Source organism: Ursus arctos, unplaced genomic scaffold (assembly GCF_023065955.2).
Source record: "Ursus arctos isolate Adak ecotype North America unplaced genomic scaffold, UrsArc2.0 scaffold_28, whole genome shotgun sequence".
Taxonomy (NCBI): domain Eukaryota; kingdom Metazoa; phylum Chordata; class Mammalia; order Carnivora; family Ursidae; genus Ursus; species Ursus arctos.
Genome location: NW_026622963.1, coordinates 12,848,139 through 12,870,841, shown reverse-complemented (window position 1 = coordinate 12,870,841; position 22,703 = coordinate 12,848,139). Strand labels below are relative to the sequence as shown.

Here is a 22,703-nt window from a genome sequence, read left to right as displayed (position 1 = left end):
CTGATTGGCTTATTTCACTTAGCATAATACTCTCTAGCTCCATCCATATTGTTGCAAATGGCAAGATTTCATTTTTTATGACTGAATAATATTCCAGTGTGTGTGTGTGTGTGTGTGTGTGTGTGTGTCTACACATATATATATCCACCACATTTTATCCATTCATCTATCAATGGACACGTGGGCTGTTTCCATAATCTACCTTTTATAAATAATGTTGCAATAAACACAGGGGTGCATATAACCTCTCCAAGTAGTGTTTTGTATTCGTTGGGTAAATATCCAGTAGTACAATTACTGGATCATAGGATAATTCTATTTTTAATTTACTGAGGAACCTCCAGACTCTTTTCCAGAGTGGATCCACCAGTATGCATTCCCACCAATGGTGAGCAAGCGTTCCTTTTTCTTGACATCCTCAGGAACACTTGTTTCTTGGGCTTTTAGCCATTCTGACAGGTGTGAGGTGATATCTGATCGTAGTTTTGATTTGCATTTCCATGACGACGAGTGACGTTGAGCATCTTTTCATGTGTCTGTTGGCCACCTGGATGTCTTCTATGGAGAAATATCTGTTCATGTCTTCTGCCCATTTTTAATTGGATTGTTTTTTGGTGTTGAGTTGTATGTTATATATACTGGATACTAACCCTTTATCAGATGTCACTTGCAAATATCTCCTCCAATTCAACAGGCTGTCTTTTGGTTTTGTTGGTTGTATCCTCTTTTATGTGGAAGCTTTTAGTTTTATCAAGTCCCAACAGATTATTTTTGTTTTGTTTTCCTTGCTTTGAGAGACATATCTAGAAAGATGTTGTTATGGCCAACATCAGAGAAATTACTGTGTTCTCTTCTAGGATTTTTATGGATTGAGGTCTCACATCGAGGTCTCTATGTCTGCATGTAGTTGTCAAGTTTTCCCAGCACCATTTGTTGAAGAGACTTTTTCCCATTTCATATTCTTTCCTCTTTTGTCACAGATTAATGAACCATGTAATTGTGGGGTTGCTTCTAGTCTTTCTATGCTGTTCCATTGACCACCATTTTTGTGCCAGTACCATACTATTTTGATCAGTACAGCTTTGCAGCATAACTTGTAATCTAGAATTGTGACACCTCCAACTTGGTTTTGCTTTCTCAAGATTGCTTTGGCCACTCGGGATTTTTTGTGGTTCCATACAAATTTTATGATTGCCTGTTCTAGTTCTGTGAAAAATGCTCTTGGTACTTTGACAGGGATTGCATTAAATCTGTACATTGCTTTGGGTGATATGGATATTTAACAATATTTATTCTCCCAATCCATGAGCATGAAATATCTATCCATTTGTTTGTAACATCTTCAATTTCTTTCAGCAATATTTTATAGTTTTCAGAGTACAGGTCTTTCACCTCCTTGGTTAAGTTTACTACTAAATATTTTACTATTTTTGGTACAATTGTAACTGGGACTGTTGTCTAAATTTCTCTTTCTGCTGCTTCATTAGTGTACAGAATGCAATGGGTTTCTGTACATTGGTTTTGTATCCTGGGACTATACTGAATTCGTTTATCAGTTCTAGTAGTTTTTTGGTGGGGTCTTTAGGGTTCTGTATATATACTTATCATGTCATCTGCAAATAGTGAAAGTTTTACTTTTTCCTTACCAATCTGGATGCCCTTTCTTTCTGTTGTCTGAGTGCTGTGGCTAGGACTGCCAGTAACTATGTTGAATAAAAGTGATGAGAGTGGACATCCTGTCTTATTCCTGACCTTAGGGGAAAAGCTCTATTTTTTACCATTGAATATGATGTTCATTGTGGGTTTTTCATGTAAGGCTTGTATTATGTTGTTCCCTTTAAACCTACTTTGTTGAAGGTTTTTATCATGAATGGATATTGTACTTTATCAATTCCTTTTTCTACATCTATTGAAACAATCATGTTTTTTCTTTCTTTTTTTGGCGGGGGCAGGGAGGGGCAGAGGGAGACGGAGAAACACATGGGGCTTGATCTCACAACCCTAAGACCATCATGACCTCATCCAAAATCAAGAATCAGATGCTTAACAGACTAAGCCACCCAAGGTGCCCCAACGATCATATGGTTTTTATCCTTTCTCTTATCGATTTATCACATTGATTGATCTGTGGATAGTGAACCACTCTTGCATTCCAGGAATGACTCCTACTTGACTGTGAATGACTTCTAATGTATTTGTTGGATTTGGTTTCCTAGTATTTTGTTGAGGACTTTTGCATCAATGTTCATCAGAGATATTGGCTTGTAGTTCCCTTCTTTCTTTTTCTATTTTTTGGAATAGTTTGAGAACAGATATTAACTCTTCTTTAAATGTTCGGAGAAATTTACCTGTGAAGCTATTTGTTCCCGGACTTTTGTTTGTTTGCTTTTCTGATTCTTGATTCAATGTCATTGCTCATAATTGGTCTGTTCAAATTTTCTATTTCTTCCTGTTTCAGGTTTGGGAAGTTAAATGTTTTTAGGAATTTATCTATTTCTTCAAGGTTGTCCAATTTGTTGGCATATAATTTTTCATAATATTCTCTTATAATTGTCTTTCTGTGGTGTTGGTTGTGATTTCTCCTCTCTCATTTCTGATTTTTGAGTCTTCCCTCTCTTCTTTTTTAAAATGAGTCTGGCTAAAGTTTTATTAACTTTGGCTTTTTCAAAGAACTAGCTCCTGGCTTCATTGATCTATCCCATTATATATATATTTTTAGGTTCTATCTCATTTATTTCTGCTCTAATATTATTTCCTTCCTTCTGCTGGTTTTGGGTTCTGTTAGCTGTTCTTTTTCTAGTTCCTTTAGATGTAAGGTTAGGTTGTTTGAGGTTGTTTTTGCTTCTTGAGGTAAGCCTACATTGCTATAAACTTCCTTCTTAGAACTACTTCTGTTGCATTCCAAAACTGAACTATTGTGTTTTCATTTTCATTTGTTACCATGTAATTTTGTATTTCCTTTTTGATTTCCTGGTTTACCCACTTATTGTTTAGTAGCATGTTATTTATGGTCTTTCCAGATTTTCTCTTGTGGTTGACTTCTAGTTTATAGTGTTGTGGCATGACTTCAGTCTTTCATAATTTGTTGAGACTTGTTTTGTGGGCTAATATGTGATCTATTCTGGAGACTGTTCTGTGTGCACTTGAGAAGAATGTGTATCCTGCTGTTTTAGGATGGATGCTCTGAATATGTTAAATACATCTAATCTAGGGTGTTATTCAAAGTCACTGTTTCCTTGTTGATTTTCTGTTTGGATGATGTCCACTGATGTAAGTGGGGTGTTAAGAGTTCCCTACTATTATTGTATTACTGCCACTTACTTTATGTTTGTTATTAACTGCTTTATGTATTTAGGTGCTTTCATGTTGGGTGCATAATTATTTACAATTGTTTTATCTTTTTGTTGGATTGTTCTCTTTATGATTATACAGTGTCCTTCTTTGTTATCTTGTTATAGTCTTTGTATTGCTACCCCGTTATAGTCTAAGTATTGTTATAGTCTAAGTATTGCTACCCTGGCTTTACCTTCATATCCAATTGCATGATAAATGTTTCTCCATCCCCTCACTTTCAATCTGCATGTGTCTTTAGGTCTGAAATGAGTCTCTTTAGGTAGCATATAGATCGGTCTTGTTTTTTTATCCATCCTGTCACCCCGTGTCTTTTGATTGGAGCATTTATACATTTACATTCAAAGTAATTATTGATAGGTATGTATTTATTGCCAATTTGTTACTTGTTTTGTGGTTGTTTTTGTAGTTTATCTCTGTACCTTTCTTCTCTTGCTTTCTTCTCTCAGAGCTTGCCGGCTTTCTTTAGTGATACACTTTGATTCATTTCTCTTTATTTTTTGCCTGTTACTAGTTTTTTATTTGTGGTTACCATTAGGTTTGTATGTAACATCTTCTCATATAGCAGTCTATATTAAGTTGATGGTTGCTTAAGTTTGAACCCATTTTTTACTCCTCTCTCCCCACATTTTAGGTATATGGTGTCATACCTGACATCCTTTTATTTTGTGAGTCCCTTGACTTTTATGGATATGTTTATTTTTACTGCTTTTGTGCTTCCTATTTTTCTTAGTTTCACTTATGGTTTTTCCTTTCCACTCAGAGTCCCCTTTAACATTTCTTGTAGGGCTGTTTTAGTGGTCATGAATTCCTTTAACTTGTGTTTGTGTGAGAAACCTATCTCTCCTTCTATTCTGAATGATAGCCTTACTGGATAGGGTCTTCTTGGCTGAATTTTTCCTTTCAGCCTGGTAAATCTATAGATCATGCCACTCCTTTCTGGTCTGCAGAGTTTCTGCTGAAGAACCGGATAGCTTTATTTGGTTTCCCTTTTTTGTAACAGTTTTCTCTTTCTGCTTTTAAAATTCTCTATCACTACTTTTTGACATTTTAATTAGTATGTGTCTTGGTGTGGACCTCCTTGGGTTGATTTTGTTGGTGGCTCTCTGTGCCTCCTGGATCTGGACTTCTGTTTCCGTCCCCAGATTTGGGAAGTTTTCATTCATTATTTCTTCAAATAAATATTCTGCCTTTTTTCTCTCTCTTCTTCTGGGATCTTTATAATACAAATGTTGTTATACTTGATCATGTTGCTAAGCTCCCTACATCTACTCTCATTTTGCATAATTTTATTTCTCTCACCTGCTCAGCTTGACTACTTTCTATTACTCTGTCCTCCAGGTCATGGATTCCTTCTTCTGCTTCCTCTGGCCTACTATTTATTCCAGCTAGTGTATTTTTTATTTATTGTGTTCTTCATCTCTGATTGGTTCTTACTGATGTCTTCCATCCTTTTCCTTAAACCCAGTGGGTATCTTTATAAGGTTACTCTAAATTCTCTATCAGGCATATTACTGATCTCCATTTGCTTAGATCTCTTGTGATTTTTTTCCTGTTCTTTCATTTGGGACATATTCCTCTCTGTCCTCATTTTCTTTAACTCTCTGTGTCCATTTCTATGTGCTGGGAGATTCAGCTATGTCTCCTGCTCTTCAAAGTAGTGGCCTTATGAAGAAGAGGCCCCTGCCATGCAGCGTCCCCTGTTCACCAGAACCTGGCACTTCAGGGTGTGTCCTATATGTGTTGTGCATGTCCTGCTGTTGTGGCTGAGCTGCTTTTTCCTTCAGTCTAGTTGTCTTCAGTGGCTCTCTTTGCATATTGTGGGGAGTGCTTGGTCCCTGTGGTGTTAGTGCGCCAGTCTAGTGCCACCTATGGCTTGAGTTGAGTCTAGGCATTTACCAGAGATGCAGTAGCACCAAACTAAAGTGTGACTTCCCTGTGTTGTCCCCTGAGCTTTTGCTGGTGGGCAGGGCCTGCAGGCAGACCAGTTGTCTGCCCCCAGCCCACTGCTGGGCCCTCTGACTGGTGTGTGTGGTTATCTTTCCCTCTCTCCAGGGTAAGAGCCACTTGGAAGTGGTGCTAGCCCCATCGAGGTGCTTGCACACTGCCAGGCTGTGGCACCGCCCTAGATGAGCTCCAGCCAAGAGTGTACTGAGAGGCAGAGCTGCGACGGTGAGAACCGGGGGACCACAGTATGGTGGTGTTAGCAAGGTTTGTGCACCACCAATCCTCTGTTGGAGGGTTCCTGTGTCAGGAGTGAGGAAGACCTGTCTGGAGGTTTCAGAGCTGCTGCAGCACAGCACAGGGGAGCGGGGCAACAGTGTTAGCAAGTTAGGTAGTTGCGTGTCAAGCATGGTGCTGGTTACTGCAGGTGGCCATGTGTTTATACTGGGGGGCAGGGGATGGAAATGGTGCCTGCTCCATTGTTCCTGGAGAAGTCTCTCAAGGATCTCTCTGTTCTACCAGACACACTGTGAGATGAGTAAACTACTTTCCTTTTCATTTGCCCCAGGCGTTTTTCAAACTGCTGCTTCTGTGCTGTATCTCCATGAGGCTGTTGTACCAGAGATACCGCTAAACATCCTACAATTCATAGGACAACCCCCACAACAAAAAATTATCTGGTCCAAACTGGGGATAGTGCTGCAACCAAGAAACCCTGACCTAGCTTAAGCTGATATAAAATCATGGAACTGTCCCTGATGCCTTGTCTCCTGTATGAGACTCCCACTTTCTTCTGTTATTAAAAAACTATGAAAAAAGTCTTCTTCATGAAGACAACAAAAACAAGTAACATTTACTGTGTACGTCTTATGAGCTAGGTAATGTCCAAAGCCCTTTGCAAAGGTTCGCTCATTCAAACTTCCCAACCACTCTGTAACAAGGTCCTGTTACAAAGACCACTGGAGACACTGAGGCCTGAGAAGGCCCGCCCAACTTCATGATGCCTTCCAGGCTGGGTCACCCAGAGCCTGTATTCCGAAGCCCCAGCCCGGCCAGTAGCCTGATGTGGATAGCAGGCTTGAGACAGCTGTCATAGTACGCATTACCTGAGGGGTCCCCAGTCTTTCAATCAGAGGGACAAGATGCAGTGGGGCATACTTTGATTCCAGTCTTTTCATTTTGGCATCAAGTCTCTCTCCCTCTGCAGTGGAAAAAATATTTTAATTTCTGATCCTCTGTACGAAAAACGATTGCTGGAGTTTAGTTTTGTTGAAGAAACAAATGAAAGATTTCTTAAATTAACATTATATATACAGATTCTCTCTGAACATTACAGAACTGGCTTATTCGATATTTTAATTCAAAATAACAGAATTGATTTTCTGTTCATTTTTTAAAACACAAAAATTCCAAATGTAATCAAAATCAGAGAACAGTACAAAACCCTCTGTACCCATCTGCTGCATGTATCAACTCATCACAGTCCTGTGTCAGAGATACTCAACAGCTATGACATGATGAAACAGCAGCATAGGAGCTATTTTGAAGCACATCCAAGACATATCATTCAGCCTTTAATACTTCAATTATTCAATATTAATTTAATCATGTTACATTACCAACTACCTCCAGTTATGACTGAACAGGCACCAAACTCACACAAAACTGGCATAAGTTCTCTGGTCACAAGGACCAAGTGTCACCATTACAAAGGGCAGTCTGGACTCCCTGGTAAGGGACACAGACTCACCTTTCACGTGGACTCTCGGCAAGATGTTCTGAAATGGGGCTGCATGCAACAGGTCACACACTTCTTCTAAAGACTGGAGCAAAAGAAGAGGATGCATTAGGATGTTTACCTCACCACAAAGACTGACAGGGGAGTCGTGCTGAAAACAAGATCTTTGCCATTTAGTGTAAAACAAATACTATAAGCAGCATGGTGCAGAACTCTCTGGGATGATGGAAATGCTCTCTGTGCTATATACTGACATAGTTACCAGCCACATATGGCTAGTACACCTGAATAACTGAATTTAAATTGTATTTACTTTAATTAATTTAAATACAGACATGAGTAAAAAGCAGTATTGAATATTGAAAACAATGGCCTTTGTTTTCCAGGATCTACCAGTCTGGCAGCCCTACTCTGTTATTTGCTGCCAGCCTCTGAAGAAGTTTGCAACATGACACCATTACATAGACAGGAAGAAGGGCAATGCCTCTGTGAACAGCACTAGATGCGGAAGGAAAGGAGCATCACTTACACACAAGTTCTAAGCAGTCACTCCGAACCTGGTTTTGGACCACAACACCTCTCAAGATGTAATAAAAACCCTACAGAGGACCCATTCTCCAGAATATTGCTGTGTAGAGGGAAAATTCGCCTCTGATATCACAGGGGCTGCAGGACTCCTAAAAACTTATCCCAAACCCAAAGGTGGTCAAGAACAGGGCATTTTTCCAGACGCTGAGGGCCCTGAAGATTGGTGTGTTCACCTTGGGGCAGGCAGAAGATGTGAATGAGCTCTCTCTCATGCCTCCTACTCTACACCCATCTTGAAATCTTAGAATCCCACAGTAATAACAAATTACTAAACAAACTGTTTTCAGAAAGTCAAGACATATATCAAGTGATATTTTTCCTTCTGAGAATTTCCCCAGATGATGGCAAAGCTAAGACCAAGAAGAGGAACAGAAGACTTTCTGTACTTATCAAAGTGAGGGTCCTATTTGTCACGTAACATTAACCTAGTGCAGCAGCCAGTCAGCTGCCACCTGTTCACCAGGATACTCCCGAAGGAGACTGACCCCTCCACACCCTGTCTTCCGTTCCTGAGGCCAGCAGCAAAGCATGAGCTCCTATGCAGAATATATGTAGTAGAAGCCACCGCTGGGCCAGTGTACCCAGGACATGTTCCCCTGGGCCTTCTATTCTAGTGAAGATGATGTTGGGGGAGGAGGGAGGAACAAGCTAAAAAAAGGGACGGGATCAGATGATGACTATGTGCTATGCAAACACATGAAGAGGGTAATGTCAATGGAATACTACGCAGCTACAAAAAGGATAAGAAATGTCACCACTTCCTAATGGAGAATGATGTCCAGCATGTATTTACTGTTGTGTGAAAAAAGCAACATGGAGAGGAGTGAATGGCCAGCCTGCACCAACAGAGTGTAGGAGGGCAGCTGGAAGGTGACTGACTACAAGAAAGTGGTCAGGCCAATGGACGGCAGATGGGAGACTTGGTTAAGGGACAACAGCTGCCAAGCAGGAATGCTGGGGGCAGAGCCACAGAGGAGAGCTCTGCGGGCAGTTAAAAGAGCCTGCAGGCCAGCAAAAGCACTCAAGAGGGGTGGCTCATCCAGCTGTGCTGCTGCCAGGTGCTATTACCAATGAGCTCAAATTTTTGCCCCCAAACCAAACCAGAAAAACTGAGAATAGCTACAAAAACCAGCATTTAAAACAAACAAGCAAATAAATAAATAAAATCTTTAAAAAAAATAAAATAAAATAAAATAAAACAAACAAGCAATTGACACTCTTCTAAAATTAAAAGTTTATTAAACACACACATTCATAAACTGAAAAAAAAACACCAAAAAACAAAAAATCAAACAAACAAACAAAAAAACCCAACAACTACATTATCAAACTTTCCAGGCTAGTTTATTTTTTGGGTTTTTAAAAATTTTTTTATTTAAATCCAATTTAGTTAGGGATGCCTGGGTGGCTCAGTCAGTTAAGCATCTGCCTTTGGCTCACGTCATGATCTCAGGGTCCTGGGATCAAGCCCCACATCAGGCTCCCTGCTCAGTGGCCCCTCCCTACCACTTGTTTTCTCTATCTCTGTCAGATAAATAAAATCTTAAAAATTAATCGATCAATCCAATTCAGTTAACATGCAGTGTATTATTAGTTTTAGGGGTAGAATTTAGTGATTCATCAGTTGCATATAACACCCAGTGCTCATTACATCAAGTGCCCTCCTTAATGCCCATCATCCAATTACCCCACCCCACCACCCACCTCCCCTCCAGCAACCCTCAGTTTGTTTCCTAGAGTTAAGAGTCTCTTATAGTTTGCCTCCCTGTTTTAATCTTATTTTTCCTTCCCTTCTCTTATGTTCATCTGTTTTGTTTCTTAAATTCCACATGAGTGAAATCATCTGATATTTGTCTTTCTCTGACTGACTTATTTCACTCAGCATAATACCCTCTAGTTCCATCCATGTCCACTGCAAATGGCAAGATTTCATTCTTTTTGATGGTTGAGTAATATTCCTGTGTGTGTGTGTGTGTGTGTGTGTGTGTGTGAGTGTGTGTGTATCATCTTTTTTATACCAAGCTAGGTTTTTAGGGAGCAGAATTTGAAAAGCAAAATGAAGCAAACTTCTTCAGAAAGTTAAATCTATCTACGCAATACACAAATTCAGAATAAGTAAAATCAACATTTTTGGCTACTGAATCCAATCCTGGTGCCAGCTGGGGCCACTACTGCATGGCAGCATGGTCAGGCCCCTCGGGGGCCCTCCCACATGCTTGCTGCCCTGGCAGCTGGGTCACAGTTACCTCACTTTTCTAATGTGACAATGTGAGTATCTCCATTTATAGTAATGGGAACCCACACAAATACCAAGACATATTACCACCTTCCTCAGACAGTCCAAAATAAGCCCCAAGAAGAGATCGGTGTCTGGAGTCTTCAAACCTGTCCTTGGGTTTGGTGGCATTTGGGCATAACCATCGAAGACAGAATGAGAAGAGCCATGCCGTCCTCAACCTTGGAGAGCTTCACACTGATGGACCTGTAGGAAACAGCACCTCCTACTCCCAAGGAGAAAAGCAACACCACAAAATTCCAGTCTGGGGCCGGGCCTGGCAGCAGACCTGCCCAACACAGAAACGTTGGCTTCTCACCACGTGCACAAGGTGCACGGACAAGGGAATCCAGAGAGGGGAGAAGAGAGGGGTGACAGTGATCAGAGGGTGGGAGGAGGGGTGGTGACAGGCATCCTTGTAGGGCAGGGCCACTGTGTCCATAAGAGAGCTATGCATGGTGCTCACTGTGCCTCAAGCATGGGCCCTGGGATCTCCTACACTTGACTAGGGTGTAGATGGCGCTCTTGTCGTTCACTGTTTCAGAAATATTCATAGACTTACAAGCCAAAGATTGCTTTCAAATCAACTGACAACTATGTATAACATTTTTCCTAGGTTCCCAGTACTGTGCTTGCCGCTCAAAGGAGCTAATTAAGCACAAGAGTATATACCTAAGACACAGGCCTGGTCTCAGAAGGGAGATGAGGGGGATGTGTGTCGAGTGGGCGCCAGGGTGAATGAGGCAGAAGAACGTATCAGCAAATTGGAGGATGGGTTACTAGAAGAAAAAGCTAAAATAGAATCTGGACTCAAAAAAATCCACACTAAAGAATGTAGGTTACGGGATTTACTGACTCAATGAAACGTTCCAATGTCAGAATCATCGGCATCCCCGAGGGGGTGGAGAAAAACAGAGGTCTAGAAGAGATATTTGAACAAATTGTAGCTGAAAACTTCCCTAATCTAGCAAGGGAAACAAACATTTGTGTCCAAGAGGCAGAGAGGACCCCTCCCAAGCTCAACCACGACAAACCTACACCACCACGTCATAGTGCATTTCGCAAATATTAGATCCAAGGATACAGTATTGAAAGCAGCCAGTGCAAAGAAATTTCTCATGTGCCAAGGCCAAGGTATCAGAATTACATCAGACCTGTCTACACAGACCTGGAATGAGAGAAAGGGTTGGGGGGGGGGGGCATTTTTAAAGCTCTTTCAGAGAAAAACATGCAGCCAAGGATCCTTTATCCAGCAAGGCTGTCATTCAGAATGGATGGAGAGATAAGGACCTTCCAGGATCAGCAGAAACTGACCAATTTTGTAACCACGAAACCAGCTCTAAAAGAGATATCAAGGGGGGTTCTATAAAAGTAAAAAGGACCCAAGAGTGATACAGAACAGAAAGTTACAATCTATAGAAACAAAGACTTTACAGGCAACATGACATCATTAAAATCATATTTCTCAAAAATCAGTCTCAATGTGAATGACCTAAATGCTCCATAAAACGCCACAGGGTTACAGACTGGATAAAAAGACATGACCCACCCATTTGCTGTCTATAAGAGACTCATTTTGAACCTAAAGATACATCCAGACTGAAAGTGAAGGGATGGAAAACCATTTTTCATGCCAATGGACCTCAAAAGAAAGCTGGGGTACCAATTCTCATATCAGACAGATTGAATTTTAAAATAAAGACTGTAGTTAGACATACAGAAGGACATTACATTATTCTTAAAGGATGTATCCAACAAGTGGATATGACAATTAAAAATATCTATGCCCCCAATAGGGGAGCAGCTAGATACACAAGCCAACTCTTAACCAGAATAAAGAGACATACAGATAATAATAAGTTACGAGTAGGGGATCTCAACACTCCACTATCAGCAACAGACAGATCACCTAAGCAGAAAACGAACAAAGAAACAAGAACTTTGAATGCCATACTAGACCAGATGGACCTCACAGATATATATAGAACACTACACCCCAGAACAAAAGGATACTCATTCTTTTCGAATGCACATGGAACGTTCTCCAGAATAGATCATGTTTGGGTCACAAAACAGGTCTCAACCGATACCAAAAGACTGAAATTATTCCCTGCATATTCTCAGACCACAACGCTCTGAAATTGGAACTCAATCACAAGGAAAAATTTGGAAAAATTCAAACACTTGGAAACTAAGAACCATCCTACTCAAGAATGATTTGATAAACCAGGAAATCAAAAATCAATTTAAACAATTTATGGAGACCAACGAGAATGAAAACACAATGGTCCAAAACCTACGGGACACTGCAAAGGCAGTCCTAAGGGGAAAATACATAGCCATCCGAGACTCACTCAAAAGAACAGAAAAATCCAAAATGCAGTTTTTATATTCTCACCTCAAGAAGCTGGAACAGGAACAGAGGAACAGGCCTAATCCACGCACAAGAAAGCAGTTGATCAAGATTAGAGCAGAGATCAATGAATTAGAAACCAGAAGCACAGGAGAGCAGATCAACAGAACTAGAAGCTGGTTCTCTGAAAGTATAAATAAGATCGATAAGCCACTGGCAAGACTTATTCAAAACAAAAGGACTCAAATTAATAAAATTATAAATGAAAGGGGAGAGGTCACAACCAACACCAATGCAAAAGGAAGGATCATTAGAGACTTTTATCAACAGCTTTATGCCAATAAATTAAACAACCTGGAAGAGATGGAGGCCTTCTTGGAAACCTATAAACTACCAAGACTGAAACAGGAAGAAACTGATTTTTTAAACAGACCGATTAATTATGAAGATTGAAGCAGTGATCAAAAACCTTTCAAAAAACAAGACTCCAGCACCTGATGGATCCCCTGGGGAATTCTACCAAACATTCAAAGAAGAAATAATACCGATTCTCCTGAACCTGTTTCAAAAAATAGAAACAGAAGGAAAACTACCAAACTCATTCTATGAGGCCAGTATGACCTTGATCCCCAACCCAGGCAAAGACCCCATCAAAAAGGAGAATTACAGACCGATGTCCCTGATGAATATGGATGCCAAAATTCTCAACAGGATCCTGGCTAATAGGATCCAACAGTACATTAAAAGGATTATCCATCATGACCAAGTGGGATTCATCCCTGGGATGCAAGCGGGGTTCAACATTCGCAAATCTATCAGTGTGATACATCATATCAACAAGAAAAGGGTCAAGAACCATATGATCCTGTGAATAGATGCAGAAAAAGCATTTGACAAAATACAGCATCCTTTCCTGATTAAAACACTTCAGAGTGTAGGGATACAGGGCACATTCCTCAATTTCATAAAAACCATCTATGAAAAGCCTACAGCAAAAATCATTCTGAATGGGGAAAAGACGGAAGGCTTTCCCTTAAGATCAGGAACACGACAAGGATGCCCACTCTCGCCATTATTATTCAACATAGTACTAGAAGTCCTTGCAACAGCAATCAGACAACAAAAAGGGATAAAATGTATTCAAATCGGCAAAGAAGAAGTCAAACTGTCTCTCTTCGCAGATGACATGATACTCTATATGGAAAACCCAAAAGAATCCACCCCCAAACTACTAGAAGTTATGGAGCAATTCAGTAATGTGGCAGGATACAAAATCAATGCTCAGAAATCAGTTGCATTTCTATACACAAACAATGAGACTGAGGAAAGAGAAATTAGGGAATCCATTCCATTTACAATAGCACCAAAAATCATACGTTATCTCGGAATTAACTTAACCAGAGATGTAAAGGATCTATATTCTAGAAACTACAAATCACTCTTGAAAGACATTGAAGACGACACAAAAAGATGGAAAAATATTCCAAGCTCATGGATCAGAAGAATAAACACAGTTAAAATGTCTATGCTATCCAGAGCAATCTACACTTTCAATGCCATCCTGATCAAAATAGCAATGACATTTTTCAAAGAACTGGAACAAACAGCCCTTAAATTTGTGTGGAACCAGAAAAGGCCCCGAATCGCCAAGGAACTGTTGAAAAGGAAAAACAAAGCTGGGGGCTTCATGTTGCCAGATTTCAAGCTATACTACAAAGCTGTGATCACAAAGACAACATGGTACTGGCACAAAAACAGACACCTAGACCAATGGAACAGAATAGAGAACCCAGAAATGGACCCTCGGCTCTTTGGGCAACTAATCCTTGATAAAGCAAGAAAAAACATCCAGTGGAAAAAAGACAGTCTCTTCAATCAATGGTGCTGGGAAAATTGGACAGCTACATGCAAAAGAATGAAACTTGACCACTCTCTCACACCATACACAAAGATAAACTCCAAGTGGATGAAAGACCTCGATGTGAGACAGGAATCCATCAAAATCCTAGAGGAGAACATAGGCAGCAACCTCTTTGACATCGGCCACAGCAACCTTTTCATGACACATCTCCAAAGGCAAGAGAAACAAAAGAAAAAATGAACTTGTGGGACTTCATCAAGATAAAAAGCTTCTGCACAGCCAAGGAAACAGTCAAAAACACTAAGAGGCAGCCCACGGAATGGGAGAAGATATTTGCAAATGACACTACAGATAAAAGACTGGTATCTAAGATCTACAAAGAACGTCTCAAACTCAATACACAGGAAACAAATAAATCATAAAATGGGCAGAAGATATGAACAAACACTTTTCCAATGAAGACATACAAATGGCTAACGGACACATGAAAAAATGTTCAAAATCATTAGCCATCAGGGAAATTCAAATCAAAACCACACTGAGATACCACCTTACGCCAATAAGAATGGTAAAAATTGACAAGGCAGGAAACAATTGTTGGAGAGGATGTGGAGAAAGGGGATCCCTCCTACATTGTTGGTGGGAATGCAAGTTGGTACAGCCATTCTGGAAAACAGTGTGGAGGTCCCTTAAAAAGTTAAAAATTGAGCTACCCTATGATCCAGCCATTGCACTACTGGGTATTTCCCCCAAAGATACAGACGTAGTGAAGAGAAGGGCCATATGCACCCAAATGTTCATAGCAGCATTATCTACAATAGCTAAATCGTGGAAGGAGCTGAGATGCCCTTCAACAGATGACTGGATGAAGAAGATGTGGTCCATATATACAATGGAATATTACTCAGCGATCAGAAGGAACGATTTCTCAACATTTGCTGTAACATGGACGAGACTGAAGGATATAATGCTAAGCGAAATAAGTCAAGCAGAGAAAGACAATTATCATATGGTTTCACTCATTTATGGAACATAAGAAGTAGGAAGATCAGTAGGAGAAGAAACGGAAGAAGAAAGGGGGGGGTACACAGAAGGGGGAATGAACCATGAGAGACTATGGACTCTGGGAAACAAACTGAGCTCTTCGGCGGGGGGAGGGAATAGGATAGACTGGTGATGGGTAGTAAGGAGGGCATGTATTGCATGGTGCACTGGGTGTTATACGCATGTAATGAATCATGGAAATTTACATAAAAAACCAGGGATGTACTGTATGGTGACTAACATAATATAATAAAAAATTTTATTATTAAAAAAATAATAATAATAAAAAAAATAAAGTAATTCTTCCTGGGACACCTGAGTGGCTCAGTCGGTTAAGCGTCTCCCTTCAGCTCAGGTCATCATCCCAGAGTCCTGGAATCAAGTCCCATATTGGGCTCCCTGCTCAGCTGGGAATCTGCTTCTCCTCCCTCTGCCCCTCCTCCCTGCTCGTGCTGTGTCGCTCTCCCTCTTAAATAAATAAAATCGTTAAAAAAAAATAAATCTTCCTAACTTATCTGGTTGTTAAAAATTCACAAATATTGGGGTGCCTCTGTAGCTCAGTCAGTAAAGTATCTGACTCTTGGTTTCGGCTCAGGTCATGATCTCAGGGTCATGGGACTGAGCCCTGTGTTGGGCTCTGCTCTCAGCAGGGTGTCTGCTTCTCTCTTTCTGCCTCTCCCCCTAATTGCGTGCTCTCTCTCTCTAAAATAAATAAATCTTTAAAAAAAAAGTCACAGGCATTGCAGTAAAAGATTCAGTTCTCCCTAACGTTCCTGGAGCAAGGCTGCCTTGGATGTCAGCTGCTTCCTGGCTCCACAGCCAGCCTGCCTGCTCTTTGCAGGACTGCCCAGCCCACCCTATGACTCTAGTGGGTCATAGGTCACCGCGTGGAAAGGGTCTACCCAGGAACACAGAAACAAAGGGGAAAGCCAAAAGATGCAGGTCCTGATGAGAGGCCATCAGCTCCCAGAGGTATCCACGTCCAACCCTGGACTACCTGGCAATATATATATATTTATTGATATTTACATTTATATATTTATACATATTTTAACTTATATATACATATTTTTATTATACAATAAATATATTTATACATATGTATATATTTACACACATATATACACGTGTGTGTGTGTATATATATATATTTGTAATTGGATGTAAGGTGGCCAATCCAGTGGCTCAGCCCCTAGAAGCGAGGCGGTCTGAATGCCATGCCCTGAAGTGCGTATGGGCCCCATGATCCCGGTCACTGCAAAACATGACCCTGCTCCAGCCAGGCTCCCAGGACCCTGAAGACAAGAGACTGCTTCAAGAAGAAACAGCAAAAGATCTCCCCAAATACGTCTAGAGACATAACCAATTAACACTGAAATGCCTTTTTCAATACATTTGGTAAGCTAATACTTTCAGAGCAGAGCAAAGATACATGAAGACACAACACACCCTTGAAGAAGAATATGGTAAGGAAACATGTCCTGTCAGGTAGCAAGAGTTAAGTTAGAGCTGTAATGAATAAGAATGTGTTGTCATGCCATGGACAGACATATGACCAATGGGTCATGGCAGAAAGCCTGGACACCGACCAGTGCGTCCACAGAAAGCTGGCAGATGTGACGCTACAGATGAGCAAGGAAAGGAGGGGTCCTTCAGCCACTGGAGGAGGGACGGACAACTGATCAACACCATAGAAAAAAAAAGAAACTTCATCCACTCCTACATCACACACAAAAAATAATTCCAGGAGGATTATGAACTTAAATGTAGAAAGCAAAACTTAAAACCTTCAGATGAAAATATAAAAGAATATCTTCATGACGCCTAGGCAGGAAGGAACTTCTTTAAAAAGATAGAAAAAGTGCTAACTATACCAAAAAAGAGGCTACACTCAAGAGCATCAGTTTATAAAAAAATCACCATTATCAGACTGAAAAGACAAACCACAAACGGAGGAGTCTTTGCTATGTGTGCAACACACAAAGGATATACAAAGAGCTTCTATAAACAAGCTGTAGAAGAAAAAATGAAATTAAAAAAATAAATTGAAAAGCTGTAGAAGAATGGGCAAAAGACACAATGGTGGTTTAACAGAACAGGAAGAGAGAGCAAAAATGAAGATGGCCACCTCCTTAGAGAAAACCAGAAGGCCACAAGAGATTCCGTTAGTCACTAGGTTTCCCAAGTCAGGATGGTTAGTTGTCATGAGGGGACTGAGGGAAGGCTAAACGACACCACAAGCAGGCAATCAGTGGACAGAACAGGTGCCCCTGGTGCAATTTCTCAGTAGCGGTAAGCTTCCAGCATTTGCTTTATTATGCTGTCTACTACAGTACTCATGTATGTAGTAGGACATATGTAGCTTTTTAAACATAATTAAAATTCTACAAAATTTAAAAATCAGTTCTTCAGTCACACTGACCTACACTTCAAGTGCTCAACAGCCTCAGGAACAGAACTTTGCATCATTCAAACAGCTCTCCTGGGCAGCAGTGCTTACCTTACGTATATGTCACATATGGTTTAGTTAGATGGAGCAAATACGACATAATAAAACACTCCACAGTGCTCACACAGTAAAACATTCTTAACTGATGAATTACACTGCAGTTTTGTTTTTTTAGTTACGGGAAACAAATTCAAATTAAAGTCTAAATAGTCACACAAGAAAAGAATGGTGCTTTACCCCCCACTAAATAACCCTAATAAATCAGGCCTCTAAAAAATGCCTTTTTCTTTTCTTTTCTTTTCTTTTTTTAAGATTTTATTTATTTGACAGAGAGAGACAGCCAGCGCGAGAGGGAACACAAACAGGGGGAGTGGGAGAGGAAGAAGCAGGCTCCCAGCAGAGCAGGGAGCCTGATGCAGGGCTCAATCCCAGGCTCTGGGATCACGCCCTGATCCGAAGGCAGCCACTTAACACTATGGAGCCACCGAGGAGCCCCATAAAAAATGCCTTTTTCTGTCAGCGTGGGGAATGACTCTGCGTGGACTGGGGCTGGACTGGGCTGAGCACTCACCAGGCTTTGCTCGATGAGCAGGCAGAAGAGGACGGCATTGCCCACTTCCCGCAGGTTCTGGAAGCACACGGTCTTCAGCTCCGCATACTCGACAATGTCCTTCAGCTGGTGGTGGAAGAACTCTAGGATGCCTGTGGCAGCAGAGAGTGAGTAGGGGGACCAGGGAGGCTGGAGGCACAGCCTGGGCGCTGGGAGCACTTGTGCTGGCCATGAACCATCCTCTGACACCGCCACTGTGCCTGCTATAGAGATGGCCACAGGGCCCCCGAACCCAACATCTTTCTTGTTTGTCCACCATCTTGGCCTTGGCCCTCGGCTCCACAGCCTCTTTCTCCATCAACCCTGTATCTTCTGAAGAGGCATGCCATTACAAGAATAAAGGAGAAAGACCCTATCATCATCTCCAGCAGAAACAGAAAAGGTTTGGATAAAATTCAGTATCCCTTCACCGGTATAGAAGGGAACATACTTAATCTGATAAAGGACATCTATAAAAAAACCTGCAGCCAATGTCATACTGAGTGGTAAAACCTGCCTACTTTCTCCCTGAGCTCCAGAGCAAGACAACACATTTTCATCACTGTCCTAGAGATCCTGCACATTGTAATAGGGCACAGAAAAACCAGGCATAGAAACTGGAAAGAAAGTTAATATTCCCTAATTTGATCGATACATTAAATGCTGACCCAGGCAAAAACCCACAAACTGACTCCAGAATTTATGGGGTCATGCAGAAGACCTAAAATACCCAAAACAACTCTAAGAAGAAAAAAAGTTAGAGCCTTAACAGGTTTCAAACTCCTCAGCCCAACATGTCAGTTCCTAACTGCCATTTTGCAAGGACCCCCAGGGCAGTCGGACCTGGCAGGTGAGTTCTGTGCCCCTCCCCGGTTGGTGATCTTCAAGGTCCCAGTGCTGTACAGGAGTCAAGGCCTCACAGGGTTCAGAGCCTCATCACCCCTCGGTGACTAACGGGTGCTGCCTCCCCCATACTAGCTTCCTCACTCAAATGTGGTGGTTCCAACACACCTTCCCACACACCTGCTCCCAGCTGGAAGGCTGGTTTGCTTGTTCTACTGGAAACAATCAGACTTTGATGAGACGCCCTGCCTCCTCCCACCTGGGGCAAGCAGATCCTATGCTTATCAGTAAACTCTGACTTGATTTCCTCCCCTGTGACATGCACACCTGTGCTGCCCCCCGGAGGCGCCGCACTCACCAGGAGAGCCGTACTCGTGCCGGGGCAGGCGACAGATCTTGGGCATCACCTCCATCAGGGTCTTCACGTACTGCAGGATCGTGCCTTGCAGCTGCGGGAGAGACAGGCTGCGTCAGCCACGGGCCGCCACTGTCCCAGAGGTGGTGAGTGGCGCACGGGGCTTCTAAAAAGAAGTCTGTTAGTAAAACACATGGCAATGAGCAGGACTGAAAATCACTTTGGCTGGGAAAGGAAAACCTATCCGTAGAATGAAAACAACCCCTGCCAGGGCGACTTAACAAGACTAACTAAATGCATGTTCTATGACACAATTCCCCTTTCAGGAGGCAAAGGGTCTGAAGTGTGACAGTGGGAGGGCGCGGAGCTCGGGCTGCATCCACCTTTAGTGAGCACGGTGGCTCTGGGGAAGAACATCGTCATGGGGTGGTTCTGGTATCCCTCTGATGGACGTGCTGGACTGGGGCTCTGTCACCTCATGCGCCCAACACCTTCCAAGTTATGCGTTTTGGGACAGAGGCTCTAGCTGAGGGTCCTAGCAGAGACTGAGTGGGTCACGTAGTCATGGCCATGTCAAAAGACCCAACTTTTATATATTCTAATTGATTTTTGATCCAAAAAGTTGTACATTTTGTCAACTGCTTAGAATTCTGTCATCTTTTGCTTTGCATCGTTAATAATCATATCATCTCCTTGAGGGATTGCCACTTTAACTATGTGGCCATAAATTCAGCTTTAAGGATGGAAAAGACCTGAAGAATCTTACAGAAATGGGCTCAATCACAGAAAGACCACTAAAATAGGGGCGCCTGGGTGGCTCAGTCCATTAAGCGTCTGCCTTTGGCTCAGGTCGTGATCTCAGGGTCGTGCCACTGAGTCACCTCCTTGCTCAGCAGGGAGTCTGCTTCTCCCTTTGCCTCTGTCTCTCCCCCTGCTCATGCTTTCTACCTCAAATAAATAAATAAAAGCTTTTTTTAAATGACTAAAATAATGGAAAAAGATTAAAGATTAAGATTTTATGAAGTTCTTTCTCAGTTAACGGAAATAACACATAGAAAACTAAATCTATGATAGCCTACGGACATCATTTTCTCAGTCTTTCTCTTTCCAAACAGACTTAATGAAAGACTTCTGCAGATAACTTCTGACCTCAATCTGAAGTTACACAGATGAGTGTCTGAATCCTTTATTCACAGTTTAACCCCTGGCACCCAGGAAAGCGGCACACACCATCAGCCTCGTAAGGGGGTGGGGAAGATTACTTCTGCATATAAAGGCCACATTTTCTTATAAGGAAACCTGTATTTTGGCACTTAACTTTTTCTACGAATTAGTTAAAATAACATGGACCTGGCTTTTCCACCCCAGTGAATTCAAGGCTGCGTGCGTTACTGTGATTTATAGTAAAAAATATGTATTTGGTCTTGTACCTGTTCCTGGCACAGAGCTCCTAAAACCCTTCAAATTATCCTAAGAGAGCCTTAAAGGTGTTTCTTGTTGTTAATGAGGTGACTTCTGGAAAGCTCCCACCAATGGGGGCTGGTTGCCAGGAGAACCAACCCCATGGTGAGATTTGGGACTTTTAGTCCCACCCCCAGACCTCTGGGGAGGGGGAAGGGGCTAGAGGTTCATTCAGTCACCAAAGGCCAATGATTTAATCAGTCCTGCCTATGTAGTGAAACCCCCAGAAAAACCTAATAGGGTGGGGTTTGGGGAACTACAACAGTTCCACAGGTCACCGTGAGGGGCCCCAAACTGCACAAGGACAGAAGCCCCTTTCTTCAGGACCTCTAGCTATGTATCTCTTCATCTGGCTATTGACTTGTATCCTTTGTAATAGACTGGTAATCTAGTGAGTAAACTGGTTTCCTGAGTTTTGTGAGCTGCCCTAGCAGATAACTGAACCCAAGGAGGGGGTTGGAGAAACCTCTGATTTATAGCCAGTGGGTCAAAGGCACAGGTGACAAATTACATTTGAGATTGAGTGGGGGTAGGCGTGGGGCAGTCTTGAGGGTCAAAGCCCTTAAACTGTGGGATCTGATGGTACCTCCAGCTAGACAGTGCTAGAATTGAGTTGAACTGTGGGACACCCAGTTGGCATCCAAGAACTGCTCAGTGGAGTGTTTGAATCCTTTATTCCCCTCGCCACATTACAACTGGGTGCAGAACCCTTCGCCGTGGAAAGGAGTCCGTGGAGGGAAACGTACCAGGCTCTTCACGACCTTCAGCAGCTCCTCCATGACCACTGCAATGCCCTGGTAGCCGAGCAGCCGGCAGATGACCTGGAAGTGAGGAGGCCCCACGAAGTTCCGGTAGCTGCCATAAATGCTAGAGTATGCCAAGTTCAGAGCCTGGGGGATAAAGGATTAAGTGCTTAATGGAATCTCCGGAGTTTTCAACGTGCTTACTGTGCACACAAGATGAAGAACAGCTGCACCAACGATGCCTTCGATACCCAGCGCCCCTAAGGCGGAGGAGAGCACAGAATGTCAGACTTGCCCTTACTGGTATTTACGTCTGCAACGTAAAACGTGACAAGCAAGCTGGTTAAAACAGAAAAAAGAAAACAAATTTCAAAGATTTGTCTAACTGCCAATTCTACAGAAGCCGTTTTGAGGTCCTGGAATGAGAAACAAGTACGTGGCCACTGCTGCCTCTCGGAGCTGCTCCCAGTCTCCGGGGTAAGACATCTGAGGATGGAGAACGACGGAGTGGTGGAAACTGTCTTCTCAGGGACACCCAGGGAGCTGGAGACAGCAGCCCCCACAGGGTGAGTAGGTGACAAAGGAAACCAGGGTGGTTTCCTGGAGCAGGGGACCTCCAAGCTTGTCTAAGGACACAGTGCACACTCAGCAGGGAGACCCCAATAAGCATTCAGTGCTGTGTGTCTCCCTGTCAGCACTTCTTCAGCTGCATCCCACAAATTCTGATATCTTTGCATTTCATTTAGTTAGGTGTCTTTTTAAAAAATTTCCCTTCAGACTTCCTCTTGACCCATGGATCATACAGAAATGTATTAATTTCCAAGTCTTTGGAGATTTTCTTGTCCCTTTTTATTATTGATTTCTAGGTTGAGTCCATTCTGGTCAGAGAACACACTCTGTATGATTTCAACCCTTGTAATTTTCTTGAGGTTTGTTTTATGGCCCAGAATGCGGTCTATGTGGGGGGTGCTCTGTGGGCACTTGAAAACAATGCACGTTCTGCTGTTGTTGGGTGCAGTGTTCTATACATGTCAATAATATCCTTTTGGTTGATGCTGTTTAGTTCTTCATTGTTGCTGATTTTCTGTCTACTGACTTTATTGATGACT

General features: G+C 42.1%; 1 protein-coding gene across 5 annotated transcripts in view; it reads right to left on the bottom strand.

The window, feature by feature from the left end:
* Window positions 1–22,703, bottom strand: part of CYFIP1 (cytoplasmic FMR1 interacting protein 1) — a 119,933-nt gene that overhangs the window by 4,482 nt on the left and 92,748 nt on the right. For all 5 annotated transcript variants that reach the window (XM_044388341.3, XM_044388343.3, XM_048221352.2 and 2 more), the window contains 5 exons: window positions 21,598–21,741; window positions 19,394–19,484; window positions 18,175–18,305; window positions 7,046–7,118; window positions 6,402–6,496 (listed from right to left, as the gene is read on the bottom strand). In XM_044388341.3, the coding sequence (XP_044244276.1) occupies window positions 6,402–6,496; window positions 7,046–7,118; window positions 18,175–18,305; window positions 19,394–19,484; window positions 21,598–21,741 (534 nt within the window). The remainder of the gene's footprint in view (window positions 1–6,401; window positions 6,497–7,045; window positions 7,119–18,174; window positions 18,306–19,393; window positions 19,485–21,597; window positions 21,742–22,703) is intronic.